The sequence below is a fragment of the Rhinolophus hipposideros genome (genome assembly GCF_964194185.1).
Source record: "Rhinolophus hipposideros genome assembly, chromosome: 9".
In the NCBI taxonomy this organism is placed as follows: Eukaryota; Metazoa; Chordata; class Mammalia; order Chiroptera; family Rhinolophidae; genus Rhinolophus; species Rhinolophus hipposideros.
The window spans coordinates 72,488,570-72,507,964 of NC_138055.1; the positions used below are offsets into that span (position 1 = coordinate 72,488,570).

General features: G+C 33.9%; 1 protein-coding gene across 7 annotated transcripts in view; it reads left to right on the forward strand.

The window, feature by feature from the left end:
• The window catches only part of NAV3 (neuron navigator 3), a 785,517-nt gene that overhangs the window by 549,222 nt on the left and 216,900 nt on the right, over positions 1–19,395 (forward strand). For all 7 annotated transcript variants that reach the window (XM_081061016.1, XM_081061019.1, XM_081061021.1 and 4 more), the window contains exons 5-6: positions 15,470–15,542; positions 17,961–18,144. In XM_081061016.1, coding sequence (XP_080917142.1) covers positions 15,470–15,542; positions 17,961–18,144 — 257 coding nt within the window. The remainder of the gene's footprint in view (positions 1–15,469; positions 15,543–17,960; positions 18,145–19,395) is intronic.

Genomic DNA, 19,395 nt, shown 5'->3' on the forward strand with positions numbered 1-19,395 from the left:
TATATATATATATTCACACACACACACACACACACACACACACACATATACATAGTTCAAAAGCAAAACAGGGTGAGAAGACTTTTCGCAATGGGGGAAGTAGGTAGAGAAGGAGAAAGCAGTAGGGAAAGAGAAGGATTCAAGGGAAAAGGGAGACAAGTGATGACACCAAGTCCTATAGCAAGTGGCAGAGGAGGAAATGTGAAGTCTGTGTGGAATATTTAATGTTGGAAAAAAATGGGGGTACACTTTCCTTTGTGCTATGTCATAATGGGATATAATTGTGTGAAGATATGGGTGTTTTAAAGTGGATTACACAGAGGAATTGTAATCAATATGATAATGACTTCAAATATTAGCTAATACTAATGTACTCATTTCCATGAAATTCTCTAATGGTTATCTTACTGTATAAAGAAAAAATCGATTATAGCATCTAATAATAGATAAAAATGTTATAATAATTCTTTCAAATAACATGGACCAAAGAGTACATATTTAAGAAAAACATGAACTTGTCCTTTCATCAATTTATTAACATGGTTATTGAAAGATTGTGATTCATATTTATTCTAAGCCATGGCTAAAACCTTAGTTTGTAGGAGCTTATTCAACACTATATTTAACCTCATCCAAAGATGAAGTTACTAGTATGTGCAGCACCTGTTAAATGATTTCTAGGTGGGTGGTATCATGATTCAAAATATATGCTGCATGCCAAACTTTGGTGAGATTACACAAGGAAGTAAATTAGTAAACTATAAATACCTGGAATGTCCAGAATGCCCAGAAGATTAAAAATAGCAGAAAAAAATGCCCAACATATATTTGAAATGCAGAGGCACAAGTGCAGGCTTCTTAGACAAAAATGTAAGACATGTAGGGGAAAAGTTGTTTTGAAAACACATTTTTCTTTAGTTTAAAATAGGCCATTATATTTAAGGATCTTCACAAGTCCATAGAGGGATTAGGAAATTTAATGATGCAAAATAGTTGCAAGCGAAGAATTAGATTATGTGGTATGGCCAAGGATCTGGCAAATATGGTTCACAGCCTGGTCTTCCTGTTTGCCGCTTCCACCCTTTCTCTCACCCTAGTAGCTCAGTCGTTTTCAGCCACAATTGTCAACCTTGTTTTCCATCATATCCTGTTATTTAAAATTTGCTGATATGAGGATTTTTGGAATTCTTCTGCCTCTTACCGTTTTTTGTCCCTAGAAGATGGAAAATTGGGTTTCAGTCTTCTCTTAATGCTCTGATTCCATGAGCCACAGGCTTGTGACTTCTAGAATGACAGCCATTATAGATGTGGTAGATAGATAATCTACCATTATGGATTTCACAGTCATCTGTATTCCATTCCTGTAGTTTACAGTTATCTAGACTAGTGAAACTATTCTCGATGGTAAAAGTACCCCCTGCTTTTTTCTACTGTCCTTTAACATTTTATTTTTTCCAGCCATTGCTTGTAATTGCTAATCTTTCAAAAGATCTATTTACGTAAGATAAGAAGATGAGATTCCTAACCAAATAGGGAAGAGATAAAAATACTGGAATGCTCTTAAAGGTTTAATAAAATCATATAAATGGCATACTGTAGGAGTGTGGTGCTATGACTCAGAGGAGTGGAATATTACTAAGTTAGCCCATTCACATGATCCCCTGCCATTTTTGAAACTGTTCATCTTCTGGAATGGCTAGAAAAAGATAGCTTCTGAAGACAAAGGCTTTGCTACAAATAGAGCCCTGATCTCTAACAAAATATTAAATGAAATCTCTAGTTTGTAGTTTCTTTAGTGATTTCATTCCTTTCATAAAGGTTCCAACTTTGGAAGAATAAGCAAAAACTAGTAGCGTTAGGAAATTTACATTTATTAGAATATCACTGATTATTAAAACTCAGTTTGTCTCTAGAAGTTACTCTATATACTAGTAATAGAATGAAGTGATTGAAATAGCATGGGAATATTGAGAGGAAGTGTGTCGTGTTGAAAGGACAGTGGTCACTGGAATTCTAATTTTGATTATGTGACCCAAGAAAAAGAATTCAGTAAGATGCTTAAAGTCTCTGCACGTTTCTGCAATGAGGAAATGAGATTGATGAACTCTAAAGTCCATTGGAACTCTGACTTGCTAGATTGATTTCACAAAACACCAAAGACTGTGGTTTCTGCTCAATATTCTATATGAGAGATGTATTTGGGTTTTTGATCTTTATAGCTTTTAAAAAGTACATTCATAGTAAGATGAGAAAGCAATTTCCTAAACTATATTAAATCTAATTTGTAAAGAAAAACAACAGCAACATGGACATTATATTTTTATGGGTATGCCATTAAAAAATAAAATAAATGTTGAAAATACCAGTTCTGCATTAACTTTATAGTATAGAATAAATAGTTTAAATGTTCTTAGGAGAATCATATTTAAATTGGTTTATGCCAAATAGGACAAATAGAAATAGAAGTAATTAATTTTGGGTTGGATTCCAGATTCCATGTACATTATTTTTCTTTCTTTTTGGAGAGAAAATATAATTTTTGAGGGAAATTCACAACCTTCATATATGTACGTATAATAACCATTGAGAAATGTTAATATGTTTACTATGTATTTGACTATCAACCACTTTCTTAAATATTTTATGCTCTTTATCCTGATTTTTAATAGCAACTTAAAATGCTATAAATTGTTTCCTACTGATAGGCCAGTATCCCAGTAAACAAAAAATAAAATCATACTTAGTATTAGAAAACATATTTTGTAACAATCTTTTCGTGATTTTAGTTTTTATTACCATCAATAATCTAGTTTCTTAAATAAAAGAACTTACTACTACATGTTTTGCATTCCTCCTCTTGAAATTTAGTAGAAAATTACCACTTGCAATACTCAGTGGTAAAATACATAAAAGTAGAACAATTTTTAAAACCCTACTTTGGAAAATAATATACTGAGATATGAGGCCATTTTAAATATGAACTGTGATATTCTTAGCTTAAAAACCTATGATGACTAAATAATGTCATAAAAATTACTTATTCTATAAAGAGAGAAAAAGGAAAAGAAATAGGGGGAATATTGTTCACTTGATCTCAGTACAACCATTAGAAAAAGTCTATCTTTGATGAGATAAATTACTTAGAAATAAGTTGACATGTCCAAGATAATATAGCTTGATGATATTATACTTAAATGATTTTATGATCAATTAAATTAAACTGACTTGTATGGATGGACACAGACAATTCATGGCATGCCTGGTTACATTTAAATCATATTGCCCACTTGATTTGATTCAAATGTATACTATTGTGAAATCATAACACAGAAATAATACATTTTAGAGATAGACCTGAGAGTTCAGCAATATCAGCATCACTTATTGATTCACCTATTGATTGAATGGCAACCGTTTATATCCAGTACCGTGATAGATGCATTGCTTGCATTTTTCACTTAGTCATCACAGCAAACCTACAAAAAAACTGGGTCTCATGGAGGCCGCCTGTGTCCCCATTTAGTAAGTGGAAGAATCAGTATTTGGTCTCATGCTTATTTGCGTCTAGGCCAGATTGCTTTTAAAGTTACTTAAAACATACCATTAGTTCCCTGCACTGTAAGATCAAGCAGAGCATGGAGGATGTTCCTCATCTAGCCCCGTTTGTATCTGTGACCTTGTCTCCTGCCACACTCTTCTCCAGATTTCAGGATTCTTGCTTCTGGAATTTCTTCTGCCCTATTTCTCCTCCTCCATAGATTCTTCAAATTGACTGAAAGCTATAGCCTTTGGAGTGATCTATTTTCATATCGGTAAACAAAGACGTTGTGGAGAAAGATTTAAGTGAGGTTCAGCTCTCAGTATTTCCAGTGTCTCTGCATTCCTGGCAGGTCCTTTAACCTATGATGTTTCTCAACCATGATCAGTTCACGTCGTGTTCCTTCCTTGAGTTCACCTCACACCACATCCTCTTATTTGGTTAACTCTTCCTAACCTTTCAGGGAGTAGCTCAGACTTCCTTTGAAGCTGAAAAATCGGGGGGTTAATGACATGGGCTCAGATTTTGACATATTCTCTCTGTGTGACCTTTAGCTTGTCAATTTAATACTCTGACCCAAAATTTTTTCTTTGTAAAGTGGTATAGTAATGGCAACCTCAGGAGAAGGTATCTTTGTAACTGTGTTAGATAAATCTTAGTTACTAATAACTTACTTCTTTTCTAGCCCCTTGATCTTTGATCAGAAATAGACCCTTCTGTGTGTCTGTGTTTCTCTGGCCATAACATTTGTTGTATTACATTGGAATTATCTCTTTCTCCTATAAAATTATATATTTTAAAGGGCTTCTCCATGTCTTTCATAATTATTAAGTGAATGAATGAAAAGAAACATTTTAAGAATTTCAACCAATGCAAAAAATACCACTGCATTTTATTTTAATTTGCCAGACAACTTTATATCTCATTAAAATCTCTGACTAAAATCTGTATTATTATTTGACTTCTATGATAGGATGGGAGTTTGCTCAAACTGAGCCATCTTTACCTATTTTGGGATTTTTTTGTTTGTTTCTTTTTTTTTTTTGGCTGAAATCACATTTATTTAAATAATTTATATAATGAAACTAACAGTACAAGTTTATCATGAAAAATTGGAAGTATAGTTAATCAGAAATGGTACAAGTCACAAAATCCGGCATCCAGAGAAAGCTTAGATTGGTTTATATTCTTCTAGACAGTCTCTATATATGACTCAGCAGCAATACCTACCACCTCAGATATGTCCTAACCAGAATGCATTGGGTCTGTAGAGAGAACTCAGTCTCTAAAGTATTAGGCCTGCTACCTTGTTTACAATAATTTAACTTTTTGTATTGCAGTGGTTTTAGTGAATCCATGGGGCAACAGAGCTTTTCAACTCCAGGATAAATTCAGCTCTGTAAATATAATTGCAGAAAGTAAAGATGGGCATGATCTATTCTCAAACATTTTTGTGAGCAATTAATTTTGCTTTCGGTTGTTCTGATAGGTATGCCCGCCCCTCCTTCTGAGGCTTGTCTAACCTTATCAAAATCGGCCTCAGTCCAAATGACTCTTCTGTGAAGCTTTCCCCAGATTTGTATTTAAATTGATAAGTTCCTTCTCTACACTGCCATACAGTGTTTGTAATTCTCTTTTGGAATTTATCATGTTATGCCCTGTATTGTGGTAATTTATGAATTGGTTTTGTCTCTTCAGCAATTTTACAAGCTCACAAAGGTAAACACCTTACAATTCATTTTTATATCCCTTCACCATCTGGCAGAGCTCTTTGCCCATAATAAACAGTCAATAGGTGCAGAATGAATTTATCATTCATTGTTAAGTATTGGAGCCATAGTTTACATTTAATCATACACTATAAAGTTGCTATTAATTATACCCAGGTATTTAGTACTTAAATGTAATTTTTATTAAATATCCATAAGTAATGTGAAAAAAATCTGTGAATAGACGAAGCATAATATAACTTTGTTAATATTGTGAAAGATGCCTGCAGTTATATTTCCCGAAGTAAGTTATAACAGTATTATAGTAAAAATAGTAAAAGGCTGAGTATCATAAAACATGCAGCTTAAAGTATATGAGTTCAATAAAGAGCTGTGCTAATTACAAACACTACATTTTTATGGCATATTTCATTTAACACTGAAATGAATACATATAAGTATTTCCAATACTCTAGTCCTCATTTGAAGCCAAATTTGTGATTTAGCAATAAATATGCTCAAATTTAACAAGCTCATCAAGGTCAAGATAAATGTACAATTATGAAATTAGACTATCAAAAAAATGTGTTTTGAAAAATGGCTTCCATTTTTCATGGGAATAGAGAAAAATATTGGAAATCAGTCAGTGCTCTTTAGAAAATACCAGGATTGTGGCTGTCTTGAAATTTATATCTGCAGCATTGAGCACAATTGCAGGCATAAATAAGTTTAATAAAAGTTTGATGAATGAATAAATGAATGGATTGATTTTATAGGACATAAACAAAATTAAATGGTAGTGTTTCAAGATACTAATATTAATTATACAGATAGAAACAACTCAGTTCTAAAAATATGGACTAATTTCTATCGAATTTGTTTAGTGTCTTCAATAAAAAAAACATACACAGCAATTCATTTTCAGATTAACGCTAACAAAACTGTGTTTTTATTGAGGCCATTGTGGTCAAATTAGGAATTTCCATAGAATCCCCAAAACCCTCAAAGCTTGGTGTATCCATAAATTTTGAAACTCTGAAACGATTGACATGATCTAGAACTTAGAAATTTTTTGTTTCATTTTCTTCATACAGTCAATATTTTATGGTTATCTAGCCATGCTTAAATTTAACAGGAAAAAGAGAAGCAATGTAGGTGTTCCACGCTAACAAAATGTAAGCCACAAATGGAAGAAATTGTGCATGACATCATAATAGGCAAGTGACAGTCCTAGGAGTGACTGTCCATGAGACACATATGTGACTGTGACCTGAGCCAAATGAGAAATGTGGTGCCCACAGAACTGAGAAAGAATTTCTTTGTATTACTGTTTAAAAAGAGCTCAGTTTCCTCTGTTGGTTCCTCCTCTTATTTTCAGTGACAGTCTCCTAGGGCTCAATATTTGTTTCTCTTTTTATATTTACACCCCTTGGTGACTTAATCTGGTCTAATGGCTTATATTGTCATCTTATGAGGATGAACCTCCAATTTAGATCGCTACTCCCGAACCTCTCAATAGAACTCCAAGTCGTGTGTCCAACTGCTCTCTCAAACTCTCCGTTTGGATGTCTAACAGACTAGACAACGTGTCCAAAAATTAACTCCCTGTATCTATCTATGTTTTTTTCCATCTCTGTATCTCTCCTTTTCCATCTTAATGGATAGAGACTTCATCCATCTAGTTGCTGAGGCCAAAGACCTTGGAGTCTTCCTTGATTTCTCTCCTCTTATTTTCATATACCGTATCTTCCCATTAGATTCCCTCAAAATGTATCCAGAGTCTGACCATTTCTCGTCATCTTCACTGCAACCACCATTCTCTGAAACACCATAATCTTTCACTTTAATTGCTTGCAACAGCCACCTAAAAAATTTCCATACTTTCATCCTTGCATACCTAGAGTCTATTCTCAACAAAACAAGAGGTAAATCATATTACTTTTTAAAAAATTTTAATTTAAGTAAAACACATAGAAGAGTGTAAATCACTAATTGAGACAAAATGAAGTGCATAAAGCACTCCTATCTTAAATATATAGCTCATCTCTTTTTAAATATGTATTTAAACCCATGTAATCATCACTCAGATCCAAAGAAAGGGCTCTTCCAGCATGCCTATTTCCCTGGTTCCCCTTTTCATACTAGAGCCCTCCAAAGGTCATCACTATTCTAATTTCTGTTTTCATGGTTTAGTTTTGCTGATCTTGAATTTTATGGAAGTTGAGCATCACATAGTATATACTCTTCTGTTGACTTCTTTTACTTATCTTTGGTGAGACCATCCCAGGAAGTCATTTGCTTAATCTCTAGAGAGCAGGTAGACTGAGATTAAGAGCTAAAATTTGGAAACAAACTGATATCCAGCCAAACCCACAGACTTTCTAATTTTTATTGTCTGGAGTCCAGCACGGAGAAATAGTGTATTTTAAAAGATCTCAAAGAGCATCTAACATGTCACCTCTGGATCAAATGATTTGTTGTTGTTGTCGTTCTTCTCTCCTCTATACTCATTTCTTCCATAGGGACAAGGACTGATAAGCCACCACTCCTGTCCTCCATTCTTCCTCAGGTATGAACTGAGATTCTATTAGATACCAAGAACCTTGCGAGGTAGCCGAAATTACATGAGTCAACAAAACACAGTTCCTACCTTCCGGGACGTAAAGTCTCAATAAACACATATCTTCATATCAAAAATATGCTTGAATGAATAAATAAACATACCGGTGAAAACACAACAAATATCTCTATATGCCCACAAACCTAATAGGAGGAGTGAGGAGAGAGAGAGAGACCAAGAAAAGAATGACTTAATTTTGAACTAGTAATAAACTAGTAATTTTGAAATAATTGTTTAAATCTGGTCAAATACCAGTTGCTTATTAAAGGGCTTATCCAAATTTCAACTCAGTTGCTTTCTTTTTCAAAATGATTTGTGAGTCTAGAAAATTAAAGGAGACTGACAAGAAGAGGTGAAATTCTTTTTCAGATACTAGGTATGAGCACACAAATTGTTACAGTATCCTAAGAATTAACTCTGTGATTATAAACCAGTATTTTAAATATTGTTTTTATGTCAGTTAACTGATGCATTATATCCTTACAGTGACCTTGTTTCTCAGGATAATTTTCCATGTTTTTATTAGCCATTGAATAGTAAATACCCCTAAAAGAAGCACTGTAGACAGCAATGTTCTTTTTCTCCTAGGGCAGTGTTTTTTAAATCTTGGATTACCATCCATTATTTGATCCTAAAATCCATTGACGGATTTTAAGTGATACTTAAATAAATTAAACAGAAAAGAAGCATCACAGTGACTTGAATTTTGTAAGAATAAGTATTGCTCCATAAAACTTTTGTTTCTGTTATAGTTATGCAAGTGTGCATTGGGTTGTGCTATTCAAAGTATTTTTTGCTGCGGCTATGAGTCACAGTCAAAATTTTAGAAAATAGTTTATTTAGGTACATGAAGTCATTCTAATTAAATTTTAACCCTATTAGGTATTAAAATACAATTAGAAATTTTGATAGTTTATTTGATATCTGATTCAAATCATGAGAAAATATATAACTATTTAATTGCTTCAATTCGATGGCAAAATCACTTTCATATGTTTGTAATTACCAAAAAGGTTTAGAGGTTTTTAATTCACAGAAAAATTGTGGTTTAATAGGGCAATAATGATTGAAATAAAAAATATCGTTAGCCAAAATATGTTATTATGTAGTTATGAAGTGTAGGTCTATGAAGCCCTAGCTGCTACATGGGGCACTGCACCATTCACGAGTCGTTTAATAAAACCAATTAGATCTTCAAATTAAAAAAAAAAAATCTTCTAGAATTATTTTCAAGTGTGCTTCAGATCAGGAAGCTAACCAATAAATGGCATTAACAAGTTTCTCAAAGCTATTTTTTTTATTATATCTTTTTTGCCATGTAAAAAGTATAGCATAGTACTAACATCTATGGTTGAATTTACAGAAGGACCATGAAGTGAAGTTGGGAAGGGATATTATCTTCCTAAGCTATATTTATTATGTTCTGACACTGTTAGAAAATTAATTTTGGCCAATAAACCTTGTTGAATAAATAAGTAAATTTTAATCAACTAACATTTCATAGTCATATTGAAAATTATGTATTCAAATACTTATTCTGTTGCTGTTACATAACTACTAATGGGCAACTGAATTAATTATCTCAAATTGTTGGTGTTTATAGTTAGTGAATGGCATATTTCAAAATATTGAATGCTCCTGATAAACAAATATGAAAGGAATACAGTCTATTATATATATAGATATAGATGTATCTAGATATAGATATAGATATATAGATATAGATATATGGATATAGATATATAGATATATAGATATATACCGGGTTGCCAAAATATGTATACAAGTGGACACTTTGGTCAACATTGCTCAAGCAATAGTTCACCATAATCAGAAGTGTCTGAATGCTGATGGTAACCACTTTGAGCACCTCTTGTAATTGCAAAAGACAAACGTGACTTGTGTTCATCTTTTGTTATCGGTATATATTGAGTATTACAATTTTAATAGTTTTTTCTCTCTTAAAATGTGTATACATTTTTTTTGGCACACTCTGTATATATAAAATATATAGAGGTTGCCAAAAAAAAAAATACACACACACACACACACACACACACACGCACACACACACAGAGGGTGCCAAAAAATAAAATATATACAGACTATAACAAAAAAAAAAATATTTACAGAGGGTGCCCAAAAAATGTATACACATTTGAAGAAAGAAGAATTGTATTAAAATTATAATACTTAATATGTACCGATAACAAAAGATGAATACAAGTCATGTTTGACTTCTGCAGCTACAAGAGGTGCTCACAGTGGTTACCATCAGCATTCAGACACTTCTGATTATGGCAAACTACTGCTTGAGCAACATTGACCAAAGTGTCCACTTGTATACATTTTTTGGCACCCCTGGTGTGTGTGTGTGTGTGTGTGTGTGTGTGTGTGTGTGTAGTATGTGTGCATTTTTTTCTTTCTTTCCTTATTAGGTGCCTTTAATTTTCCCTTTGTAATTTATAGTGCATGTTGAAGAAGAGTTGTTTGTCCCTAATACCGACTCTAGGCATCAGTTTATTTATATAATTTTTTTAATGCTGTTTAAACAGTACCTGAAAAAGCTATCTTACTAGCTTAATTTCAGATTCTACTTATTAACCCTTTCTGAGTCTTTCAGTGAACTAGTCTTTTCATGTATAATAAAAATAAGTAAAATTTAGGTAGTCATAGCCTATTCACATTTTGTAGTAAATTACATATGTTTGGCCCAGAAGTCTTCTTACTTTATATAAGAGGCACATAATGTGTATGAAGTTAATAACATTAGGTAAACATTTTTAAATATTCAATTAAATTATCTGTCTTAATATTAGGCCATAATAATTATTTGTCATGTTCCTTTAATTTATCTTTAATGGACCTGAAAAAAAAAAACAAACTTTAAAATAACTCTATGGATTTTTTTCTGGTCAAGATGGTAGAGTTTAAATGCTGTGCTTGCCTCCTCAAAGAACCACATCAACATTACATCTAAACTACAGAACAATCACCACTGAGAACTGCCTGAAGTCTAGCTCAACAGAAATCTTACAGCTAAGGACCTACAGAAGAACCCGCATCGAGACTGGTAGGAGGGGCGGAGATGCAGAATGGGCTGGTCCTACACTTTTATGCGGCAGTTAAAAATCAGAAAGGATATCATGGCTGCAGAGGTCCTGCCAGAGGAGCAAGGGGTCCTCACCCCATACCAGGCTCCCCAGTTTAGGGTTCCATGCCGCGGAGAGAAGTCACCAGAACTTCTGGCTGTGAAAACCAGTGGAGATTGTGGTTGAGTGAGATGGAGGGTTACTATAGTCCTAGGAATTCCTCTTAAAGGGTCTGTGCACAGAATTACTCGCTGATGGACTCTCTCACTCTGAGCTCCCATGCTGGGGCAGCAGCTCAAAAGGCACTGGGGTCAGATGATGGGGAACTGAATTGTCTGGCTAAGGGCAAGGGCTAAAGGAGCAGTTTTCTCCCAGACAGAAGTACAGGCAGAATCCATTATTTCTCTTTTGTGCTTCTTCCTCCTGGTGTGCAGACGCAGGGGACCACCATATCTGAGTCTCCATCAACCTGGCTAACATTTTTCACCCCACCATCATTATTCCCTGAGATCCCTCCCCACCCAAATTGAGGGCCCACCCAAGCCACTTCCAGTGGCTTTTCCGTACAAATAGACTGTCTTGGCTCATGCTGTGGACTTTCCTAAAATTTCTCAAAGATTCTCAAAACCCAAACAAGCAGCATCTGGCTTAGGTGAGCCCCATATCTCATGCTGAGCAGCCCCCAAGCTCAGCACTTATAGCAGCTGGCTTTGGTTCACAGGTTGGCTGATCACAGGCACCTCTAAACACAGTGGAGGTGGCTGCCATCTGTGGATTGCTTTTTGACTCATGCTAGGTGGCCCCAGGCAGGGAACAAGCAGCAGCTGAAGTTGGCCTGTGGTGGGGTCCGTCTTAGGAGGCCACAGGGCTGGCACACCTCGTGGCCAGCTTCAGACAAAGGTGTAGCATCACCCAGATGCCTCCATGGGCAAGACACCCAAAGGGTAGATTGGGCAGGCATCAGAGACCTGCTGAAGCGAATCCTGCTTTATAAGGTCAGCCCCTGCACCACAGCTTCTTCTCTGTAGTCATATCCAGTCCTCACAACCAACCAGCCTGAGGGTCAGTCCCTCCCACTTAAGTCCAAACAGCAACCAAATTTCAAATACAACAGGAAGGCACACACAACCCACACAAGAAACACACCTACAGCACCTGACTGAGGTGACTAGGGAGACTGTGCCACTCGATCCCACAGGACACGTACTATATAAGGCCTCAAACACAGGAAGGCAGTCAAAATGGGGAGACAAAGAAACATGTCCCAAGTGAAAGAACAGAACAAAGCTCCAGAAAAAAGAATTAAACAAAATAGAGACAAGCAGTCTATCAAATGTGGATTATAAGGATACTCAGTGATCGCAGGGAGAACTTCAAGAAAGAGATAGGAAACATAAAAAAGAACCAGTCAGAAATGAAGATTACAATAACTGAAATAAAGAATACATTCGTGGGAATCAACAGTAGGTTAGATCAAGCAGAGGTTCGAATCAGTGAATTAGAAGTTAAGATAGCAGAAAACATCCAATCAGAACAGCAAAAAGAAAAAAAGAATCCAAAAGAAATGAGAACAGTTTAAGGGGCCTCTGGGCTAACATCAAGTATGCCAACATTTGCTGGGATTACTGGGAAACCTGTAGGTGGAGAGAGAGAACAAGAAATTGAAAGCCTATTTGAAGAAATAAGGATGGAAAACTTTCTTAACCTAGAAAAAGAAATAGACTTACAAGCCCAGGAAGTGCAGAGAGTCCTAAAGAAGACGAACCCAGAGAAGGCCACACCGAGACACATTATAATTAAAACGCCAAAGGTTAAAGACAACGAATTTTAAAAACATCAAGAGAAAAGCAGATAGTCATCTCCAAGGAAGCATCCATAAGAATGTCAGTTGATTTCTCAAAAAAAACTTTGCAGGCGAGAAGGGATTTGCAGGAAATATTCAAAGTGATGAGAAGCAAGGATCTACAACCAAGAGTGCTCTACCCAGCAAGGCTATCAATTAGAATCGAAGGACAGATAAAGAGCTTCCCAGACAAGAAAAAGCTAAAGGAGTTCATTGCCACCAAATCAGTTTTACAAGAAATGTTAGAAGGATTTCTTTAAGAAGAAGAAGAAAATAAGATAAAAAAATATGAATAATAAAATGGCAATAACTACATACTTATCAGCAATTACTTTAAATGTAAATGGATTAAATGTTCCAATCAAAAGATAGGGTGGATGAATGGATAAGAAAATAAGACCCATATATGTGTTACCTACAAGAGATTCACTTCAGATCCAAAGACTGAAAGAAAAGGGATGGAAAAAGATATTTCCTGAAAATGGAAACAAACAAACAAAATAACTGGAGTAGCAATACTTATACCAGGCAAAATAGACTTTAAAACAAAGGCTATAACAAGAGACAAAGAAGGATGCAGTGATCCTACTTCTGGGTCTTTATTTGAAGAGACCCAAAACACTCCTTTGGGGGGACATATGAATCCATATATTCATTGCAGCATTATTTACAATAGCTAAGATATGGAAGCAACCTAAGCGACCATCAACAGATGAATGCATAAAAAAAGATGTGGTACATACATACAATGGAATGTTACTCAGCCACTAAAAAGAATGAAATCTTGCCACCTACAACAATATGGATGGGTCTAGAGGGTATTGTGCTGAGCACAGTATGTCAGACAGAGAAAGATTCACTTATATATAGAATCTAAAGAACAAAATAAACAAAACAGAAACAAACACAAAGATACAGAAAATATTTCGGTGGTTGTCAGCTGGAAGGGGGAGTGAGGGGTGGGTGGAAAAGGAGAAGGGATTAAGAAGTACAAATCGATAGTTACAAAGTAGTCATGGGGATATAAAGTAAAGCATAGGAAATATACTCAATAATATTGTTATAAGTGTGTATGGTGTCAGATGGGTATACATATATCGGGGTGATCACTTCATAAATTTTATAAATGCCTAATCAACTATATTGTACACCTGAAAATAATACAATATTGTATGTCAACTGCAATTGAAAAATAAAGTGATTATTAAAAAAAAAAGAAAAAGAGTACTTCAGGTGAATATAGTAGAAATCCAGTTTGGCCCATTTCTCCTATCCTCCTTCTTTCTTCCCTTATGTAATCTTATTTTCTAGTAGCAAAGTGAAATGTGAAGAAAAGAAAGAATTTGAAGTATATTTCAGCACCATCGCCTTACTGGATATTCAGATGCTGATTGACAAAACAAAGTTTGTTTTGTCATGTTGTATTTAGCATCTTTAATCAATTATTTTTTTAGTAGAATAATTTCAGTGAAACTTACTTTGAATGAAGCATTGTGAAAGTGAATTTTCTCAAAGCAACTGTGTTTACCCTGACTATGATCATTTTCAAGCAAAGAGCATCTCATTAAATATTACTATTTGAGTTTTACACAGAATTACATCTTCAAAAGGAACATAAATAGTTGTCCATTTGTATAAGGAAAGATTCTTGAATCTCTTTTTTCTATTTATTTATTTATTTATCTATTCATTTATTTATTTATTTATTTATTTATTTTGAGACATTTTGACTTTACTATGCAGCTAAGCTAGAGAGGACATTGGCCAAACTTTGTACGGCCTCATGCATAGCTTTTGATGAGAATATAATGGGACAGGAAACAATGTCTCAACAAGTATTAACTTTAAATCTCCTACTTAAGAATTTCAAGATTTATGGAATACCAAAAAGCCCATACAGAACTGAACATTCAGCTTTCTTACACTCTTAAAAAAAACGTCTTAGATGTTTAACTTTGCTGTATAACACCATGGCGAATATTGAAATAAACTTTTGAATTAACCTAAATCAGTCATTTGTTTTTGTGGTTGTTGATTGTCACACGTTGTTGTTACAAGCTGGTTATCATATTGAAACTATTTAAAATCCGTGATATCACTCTTTTAAATTACAAGGGCAATACCTATATTTAATCAGAGAATTGCTCAACTGTAGAAATGCAAATGCAGTTTTTAAAATAAAGACTTGCTATAGTCAAGGATGAAAATATGCTTCATTTCTTTCGTGTTGTATCAAGACTTTGTCTGTATTAATCTTTCAGCATGCTTATCAGATATTACTGTGTGAATCTCAATTACCCACATCCCAACATTCTAAGATACACGAGCAACAATCTCCTGTATGGATGATTTAGTTGAGACTCATTTGTGAAGCAATCTCACTTATGGATCATAAAAATCTGGTTTTATGTTAAGTAGGTGGGTTGCTAATCTGTAAGAATTCCATTCTTGATAAGGTCTTTATGAATTGTTTGTAAGTACAGAACTGGACAATGCAAGCTTTATATTCGTTTTTCATTTAGCCAAAATAATTCTAGCAAAACTCTGGTAAAGATCTCTAGTATGAAATGAATGTAAAGTATTCATTCTTTCTCTCTGGTTTCATTCTAGCTCACTTATTTATTTAAAATCCTCTAAGTTGCTTTTTCACTGCTTTTCATGTTACAGATTGAAAATGTTGATGTCTGCCTTAGTTTTCTAGCAGCCAGAGGAGTAAATGTTCAAGGTCTATCAGCTGAAGGTAAGAAAAAGCGCACTTGTCACAAATGATATCAAAATGTATAAAATATGTTTTTCATAATGCAAGAAATGTAAAGTGGGAGTACATAATACAATAACGGAAAGCAGTAAAGTTTCTACAATAGTAGAAACATAAATGCAATGGTTATGAATGTATGCTTTAATTATTTAGGTATGTTCCATATTTTGCCAAAATTGCTCTTTACATGACTGAGTATATGGGAGGTGGGCAGGTTAACATCTTTATGTTATTACGGGTGCCTCATATTTTCAGTCTTAAGTAAAGGAATGTATAGATAGGTAATGCTGGATAATATATGAACCCAAATACAGGTAACAAGAGTAAAATTAATGCTCCAATATTTTATCAATAACATTTCTATAATATGATCAAGTTCGTAGTCCTAGTTTAAATATTTGGTAAGTCTCAATAAGATATCATGAGCTCTTAAATAATTAGCACTAACAGTATCTAATAACGGTTATATGTAAAGGCTTTAAAATCATTAAAGGTTTAAAAGAGCATCACTAAAATTGAAATATAGAAAAGTAGAAAAAGACTGCAATACTTTTATCATTTTTCTCTGAATCTTTTTCTTCTACATGTATATTTTAGAAAAAAAATAAGTAGTGTTATCAAAAACCAACTGCTAATATTATGAAATAGAAGGTTCATTCAGACCTGTATCGACAACCACTTTTAATTAGAATATTAATTATATATAAAAAATTCTGCTAGCTATTGTTAAACATTTTGAATATTTAGGTTGGTTAATGTTTCTACTGCAATGAATTTGTTCTGAAAACCCTTTTCCCCCACAGATACTAGAAATATTAGATAATTCTCAGTTTTTTAAATGTTGCTATCTTTGGGAAAAGGGGAATTCTGTGACTTTTGAAACATAATCAACATTTAGTAGAATTATTGATATTTCCCAATTTTTTCTATATTTAAATTTTATTTTATATTTGTATTATTTATATTTAAATTTTATGATGTATACCATTAAATTACACATTTAGTGGCCAGAAATCTCAGGCTCAAACCTAACTGGTGGTTCTGTTACTTAGAATAAAATTCTCCCAGGATAATATTTTACTTTCTAAGTGGTTTGTAAACAGGCTAGAAATGTTACCATTTGTTTTGATTTTTTATATCTCTCCCTTCTCACATGACATGCTTTATTAAAATAAACCTTTTGTTTTTTATTTATCTTCTAAAAATATATGAATGCTCAAAATGATTTTCTAAATTAATGAAATATGCATAGTAGTAAGACAAAAAAATGTTAAACATTTTTTTACGATAATTCAGGTTTACGAGAGAAAATTAATACTTTCTCACTGTCGCCTCATATTGATTGAGTGAACTCTTCTATAATATGGCAACTGTGAAGAAGGTTTGGGGGAAATAAAAAGAAGAAAAACTCAAGCTTCATTTTGTATGAATAATTCCACTGCGTAGTTTGTGTGGTGTTAGGAACCATGAGAGAACAAGAAATATAAATAGTTTATTAATGTTCCTAAACTCCAGAAAGGAGACATAAAACCTTGACCTTGTAGGAGAATGTATTTTATTGCCAATAGCAAGTTTTATTTAAAATATTACAGGTTGCATAGCCTTATTTCAAGTTTTACTTCCATTTTTTTTCCCCTAATTTTAAAAACTATAACTATAAGAGAAAAACCTAGGCTCAGATTGTAGCTTTCTTTGTGCATTTAATTTTTTATTCAATATTAGAAATATTTACACAGGAGGCCATGTATTGGAACTAGGATTTCCGTTTTTATTTATTCAATTATATTATCTAAAGTCATGACTAAGTTGATCTTTTTTATTTATTGATATGTAACAAGAATTAAAAATAAATGAATCAAAGCATTAAAAATGGATACCTATGACATGCTTTGAAGGAGTGTGAACTGCTATAAATTCAGTTGCTATTATGAGGTGCACCCACACCATCAGTATTTATAATACAGGACAACCGACATTTAAGTGGCTTTCTGTGGTTCACAGCCACCACTGTGTTGGTAAGAGCTGTGTGTATTTTTGAGGGAAGCAAAGTGCTAAGTCAAATGATTGAGAGCCTATCCATTTCCTGAGAGCCCATCCATTTCCAAGAAGCAGCTAACTCTACAAAAATTGTAGTTCAAGGTCAGCAAAGAGCAGAACTCAAGTAAACTTTGTTCTCTGTACCCTTCATCCTCCCTGTCTCTCTCTGTCTCTCTCTCTCTCTGGAAATGTTAGCATGTTTCAAAAATTTATATTTGCTTGAATCTGTGACTGAGAGAATCGAGTTGCCGTTCTATCTTCAAAGATTTAGTCTATGAGAGTGGCACCTAGTTTCATTGGTAAAAAAACAAAACAAACATTCATTTCAGATGATACTGTTTTTCTATTTTCCCTTTGATACAGAAATAAGAAATGGAAACTTAAAAGCCATTCTAGGACTGTTTTTCAGTTTGTCTCGCTACAAGCAGCAACAACACCATCAACAACAGTATTACCAGTCCTTGGTGGAACTGCAGCAGCGGGTCACTCACACGTCTCCTCAGGCCGAAGCCAGTCAGGCCAAAACCCAGCAAGATATGCAGTCCAGGTAAGGGAGGGAAACAAGGGATGTGTTTAAAATTAATTTGTCCATATGCAACTTGTGTTTAATACATTATTTTTTGCAATTTTGAAAAATATGTTTATACAGTTCTGTCAATGTGATGGGATTATTTGACTAACTTTATAGAAGTTAAAACCACTTTTCTTTTGGTTGGATGAACGACATTTATCACTTTTTAGGTGCAATATTTGTATTTGTTTTCTAAAGATGTGTTTGTGTCAACTCTGTGAAATGTCTTTCTTATAAGCAATATGGCAGTTACTTCCTTCTGCAAATTATTTTATTACTTAGAGTGTGCTATTGAGACCTAGTCTCCAGTTGTGTAGTTATCTTTTGTTGGTACTTTTGATCAGTTGAATCATGAAATATCATCAAAAGTTTGAGGTCTGAAAAACATAGTTTTTTGAGTGAGAACATACTGTTTTTGATGTGAGGTGTGTGTGTGTGAGTGTGTGTGTGTGTGTGTGTTGTGTGTATGTATTTATATACACACATAAATACGTTTGTCAGATGTGAGTCTATTGGTACATGTAGACACAGCCTGGGGTGGGGTGCTGATAAATCATGGCAACTTTCTTCCCTCTTCCATTACTGCTTTTTTGTTTTGTTTCATTTTCCAATTTGGAATCATATTAGTCAGGGTTCAACAAGAGAAGCAGAACAAGTAAGAGGTATATATTAAGAGATTCATTGTGATGAATTGGTTTTCATGTTCCTGAGTGACATGGCCAAATCCTTAGGCGTCCAGCAGGAAGGACAGGCTGAAACTCTCAGCCTAAGCCCAACTGCTACTCACAAATGGAATTTCTTCTCAAGGAATCTTCAATCCTGCTTTGAAAATCTTTCAAGTGATGAATCAGGCCCACCCAGATTATCTAGGATAATCTCCCTTATTTAAAGTCAACTGCTATGTTGACTTTAACCATATCCATGAAATACTTTCACAGCAATACCTAGACTAATGTTTGATTGAATAACTGGGACTGAATAAACCTAGCCAAGTTGACAAATCAAAAAATGATCACAGAATGAAATGAAGTTAACAAGTTTCACAAAAACTGCTCATTCATTTCTAATCAATGACCAGGGAATCAGGTAGTTTCTAGCTCTATTCCATCAATAGCTATGATTATTTTTCTTAAGGAGAGAGAATATACAATGTGAAAATACTCTTCATCATCTTTAAAAATATATACATGTATCAAACACATGTAAATATTTAAATTTTTTATCTTA